Source organism: Suillus bovinus (assembly GCF_016758785.1).
Source record: "Suillus bovinus strain UH-Sbo-P2 chromosome Unknown EDB93scaffold_116, whole genome shotgun sequence".
Lineage (NCBI taxonomy): Eukaryota > Fungi > Basidiomycota > Agaricomycetes > Boletales > Suillaceae > Suillus > Suillus bovinus.
The window spans coordinates 18,553-23,498 of record NW_024542172.1 but is presented as its reverse complement, the minus strand read 5'-3'; the positions used below and the strand labels follow the sequence as shown (position 1 = coordinate 23,498).

At 49.6% G+C, this 4,946-nt stretch overlaps 1 protein-coding gene across 1 annotated transcript; it reads left to right on the top strand.

Annotated features, from left to right (window-relative positions):
- Positions 1-1,263: 1,263 nt before the first annotated feature.
- On the top strand, positions 1,264-3,834 carry EDB93DRAFT_1108681 (uncharacterized protein; the record flags this gene model as incomplete). Its single annotated transcript, XM_041447870.1, has 3 exons — positions 1,264-2,197; positions 2,246-2,348; positions 2,397-3,834. The coding sequence occupies 3 exons, from the start codon at positions 1,264-1,266 to the stop codon at positions 3,832-3,834; spliced, it is 2,475 nt and encodes an 824-aa protein (XP_041301734.1).
- Positions 3,835-4,946: the final 1,112 nt, after the last annotated feature.

Genomic DNA, 4,946 nt, shown 5'->3' with positions numbered 1-4,946 from the left:
CTCAGACTTACACCTGTGTAGTCATGATGTTGAGCCACGTTCAATTTTAAGACCTTCACTCACCCCTACAAATCAGTGTATTCACTTGGATGGGAATGAGATGGTTGTGTAACACTTACTGCATTTGTCAGAGAGACAAATGGCGCAAATTCTGTGTGCCGCCAGTCAGAGGAATCGAACACAGCGCATATGAAACATACCCAGTATATACATACTGATCGTGAGAGACGAGGTATTAGCACAGTGTCAATTTATTGACCTCGACACAGCAGAATATGGTATTCCAATACAGCGTATCTAGAACAGTCTGGAGTCAGCACAACTTGACAACCACGCTATAGCACAATATGAAGTACGAACAACCAAATACAGGACTGTCATGAGAGACCAGCGTTGCTTCTGTAGTGAACTCGTTGTATTTTCCTGTGTTTCTGCTGATGCTGACTGTCACTCACCCAGATCAGTTCAATCTATGACACCATTCTTAGCGAGTTGGCTGCAGGCTGCGGCAATAGCACTGACCTACCTCTTGTTCAAGTATTAGAACTAGAAATATCATAAGAATATTAGTATTTTTGGAACAATGTCCTGCTCACTCCAATCATATACCACCACGACACCAGCGGCAACTGCGACACCGGAAGTCAATGTCACTAGATCGAGACATTTTGATGCGACGAACCTATCCAATAGCTATAAAAAACATTTGAATTGATTCTCGGCCACCAACTTGGATCATTTATGATTACAGTCATATTCGAGGGATGGGTGAGGGATGTTGGGTGCACAACGATCTAGTGTTCGTTAAATATACTTACTATGACTGTTCAACGCTCATTATACTCAAAATCGTCATGACATATGGTTACGTGATAGACAGTTGGTTGCACTTAGCGATTCGAGACCACACAGCAACTGAGCAAGTGGTTTGAGCTAGCCGAGGCCGAGGGCATTGTGCGCCACTGCTGCGGCAACAGCCGCAACCACTGCCGCGGACCGCCACTCGATCTACTGTACGTCTTGTTGTATCGTTTTAAGCCCGGCCATGTTCTTAGAAGATCAATGCTAACACTCACTGTTCGATGGGAGGTGATTGTTATTTGGGCAGTGTGGGGAACATAGGACGCGGGCGGCGGGGAACCCTAGGCCTGATGAGGTCATAATTCACGTGACTCTGGTCCGTGCACGCTTACGTGATTCGTTGATTGTTGATTCATTTTGCAATTTCTATTTCCTGATCGAATTGTACTGGACTCGTTGTCTATGGCTGCCGTTGACCTCGTCCTTCGCCGTTCCACCCGAATAGCACAACACCCTCATCATCATCATCACCACCACTATACAACTAAACGACATCCTCTGAATAAATTAGAAGAACCACATACTTCTACTACCAGCGAGAATGACGAGCTCACTCCACGTGCACTCAGAGCACTCAAACGTCAGCGTCTAGCGCTCGACACGGACGGTCTTCTACTCCCTCATATTGAGACTAATCATAGGAGAAAGAGACGTAAAGAGAATGATAATACGAATATCGCTCATGGTAACGTCGGCGAGGTGCGTCGACGCATCCGCCAAGTACGAGTTAGAACCCGTGCTCAAAACGTGCCAAAGCCACGCCACATCCCACCTCTAGCACCAACAATCATCGATCTACCTATACAACCAGTTACGACTCAAGAATCCCTTCGGAATGTCCTTGCGGATCAACCAAGTATTTTAGCGCCCAAGGATCATGACGAGCCTGCATCAGCGGAGCCCAAGTTGACGACGGAGAACAAGTCGGAGGAGGAGTCAATACCAACGACAGAGTCAAAAGTGATGACGGAGACAAAACAAACGCCGTCGTCGACGCCACTTGATCTTGACTCTTTAATCCCATTAGATCCTTTACCCGAATTTCCTCCAAGTGACCCAGCTTATACCAACTCTTCAGACTTTGCGTCAAATCCCACATTTCCCCCACCCACAGATTTAAACCCCTTCTCTTCAAATACAATCCCCTTCCCATCATCTCAGCCCGGTCCTTTCGGGTCAAATTCATTCCCAACCTCCTTTTCCAGTGGCTTCTCTAACCAGTTCATTCCCCAACCCGATTTTTCTCCCTCTCAAGACAGTGCTTTTTCAAATCCAGCCTTCCCCACCCAAGAGTATACCAATGGATACAACCAGTCCAATGGATACCCCCAACAACGTATGTTCCTCCTTTTTTCATTATTACCATCGCATAACACAACCCCAGCCACTTTCTCCCAATCAAACTCATTCGACTACACACCCGCACCGCACCGCGATCGAGAAATCAACATCTGGAAATTAGCATGTCAAGAACGAGTAGAATTTCTGTGAGTCTTCTAATTTCATTTTGATTCCACACCACTGACGTCCCTCAGACTCCGTCGCTACGGCATAGAGACAATCAAAGCCCTCGTCGCATCCGAAGCACGTACCCCTTTCCCCTCCCCATCCACCCACTCCTCCAACACCCGTTTCCGTCTCTACACACCTGCTTCCTACCTCGAACATGCAAGCTACACCTACAAGTCAACTGCATTTGAAGCTATTGATTTTGATATGGACGACGAAGAGGATGAAGATGAAGATTTGGATGAATGCGACCTTTCCGGTGACTATGATGATGATTATGATGATGACGAAGAGGATGCGGAGGCCGAGGACGGCTTGTTTTCGATGGATGTGGAAGGTACCAAGACAATTCCGGCGCCTTGTGTCCCGGCGATTGTGACCCCTACGGTCCCGACGGTTCCGTCGATTTTGCCGCCGATAACGCCTACACCGCAGAAACAGGCTACATCACCTCCCAGATCTACATCGCCGCCCGGGCGGTCTTTATTAGATACGATCCCAACTCCGCGCCCTTTGTGTGGGTCTCCGCCATGTTCGCCTCCACGTCGAACGCCCTCTCCTCCTTCTACTCCTCAGCGTCTTTCTACCCCTCCCTTAGCATCAACGCCCACACAAACCTCTTGCTCAACCCCAGCATCTCCCTCCACATCAACTCCTCCACCATCACATCCAACGCCCACACCCCAAACACCACCTCCAATACACTCACCCCAAACACCACCTCAAATACACCTACCCACCCTCCCACGCACTCCACCTCTCTCCTCTCTCCATGTAACCCTTCTCTCAGAGCCTCCTCGCGCATTCATGGGGCGCGGCACTCCTCCTGACAGGAGACGACTGAGCGAGTGGGGCAGGTGGGGGTGTGTGCAAGTATATGGGAAGGGCGGCGAGAGGAGACGGTTGAGTTTGGGACATGGGGGAGATCATATGCATTTGCAGCCTATACAGTGCGCAGAGAGCTTGGGTATGGGCATGGGGCAACTGCGTAAAGAGGACATGGCGAGGCACGAGAACCCACAACCACTACAACTCACCGAGCACCAACCCCTGCAGCAACACGAAGACTCACATCCGCATCCCAACCCCCACGAAGACCCACCTCATACACATGCCCACGCTCACGCTGTACCAGGTGAATGGACAAGTTTCCTATTCGCCATGCTTGAAGGGGACAGGACGGGGAGCGCGGGGTGGTATGAACTTGGTGCGCAGGGAAGTGGTGAGGGCATGGGTGCTGATGGCGTGCCGCAGAGTATGAATCTGGGCGTGTTAGGAGGGACACAAGGTATGGTGGGGAGTTTAGGAGGGGCGCAGACTGGATTAGACGGGACGCAGGGTCTCGGTATGGGGGCACAGAATCTAGGCATGAGCGCAGGCGGGCAAGGACTAGGAATGGGCTCGATGACACAGCCTGTTTCCATTGGAGAAGCGGATAGCACGCTGAGGTTTGCGCTTGGGTGAATTGCGCTGGCCGTCGTTCGCTGGATCAGAGCACTCGCGGCTCACCTCTTTTGTTGTATACCTTGTTGTACCTGCATTCACCTCATCGTCTTATTCACCTCCTCGCATTCACCTCTTCGCCACACCTTGCCCTGTACCTTTCCACTCTATCACGCTCCTCACATCACACCCGCCCCAAAACCTCACAACACGACTCAACGCAATATCAATGTAGCGATAATTTCTCTTGATCAATATCAGGATTATAGGATTTTTGGTTATACCAGCGAACTCGTCTGGCGCTTTTCAGGCGAGCTGCAAGCTCATGCGCCGTATGAGCGCGCTATTGCAGGACCGGGCGCGTTAGGCCCGTCTCATCTCAACCGCTGTATCTGATTGATTGATTATTCCCACATCATGGGCTTTGTACCTCATACACCTGTCCTCGCTGTATACCGCCACTTCGTGGTGTACACTGCCACCTCGTTGTTGTACGCCTTCCACCTGGTGCCAACGCCTGCCCAGATACACGCATATCCACTCACCGATATCCTTGTACCCTTACAACCGCTTGCATATATGCACAATACGATCGACATTTGCACACGGCCACCACCGTCATCTACGCATAACACGCGTTGAGCATCTCGGATGTTAAATACAACTCCACTCGACCCCGCATGTTACCACGTACACGTCCAACAGACTCGTGACCAGCCCATCTACGAGGCAAACCAGTCTACACGCCCACATCCATATCCATCTTGTTATTGATGTCAATGCTTTCTTTCGAATTTTGGATCGTGGAGAACTCATAATGGTATAGATATATATTACGTCGTGACTGGTCATTTTGATCTGATGAATGTGTCGTGCATGCAATTTTACGGATTTTTTTGACGTGTGTGAGGCATTCATGCTAACGTTCAAGATGGAAGCAAGACATTGAGATGAAAATAAGGTCAGCATTTCACTGATTACATTTTCTGCGACTCACGTCGACCATTTGCATTACTTTGCACCTGCATGTTATACGAGCAATGACTGATCGAAGAACTGTATGAATGAGTACACAACCACACCTACTAATGCATCAGGCAAGTCTTTCAACTACAGGGCAGAATACCCAAGCA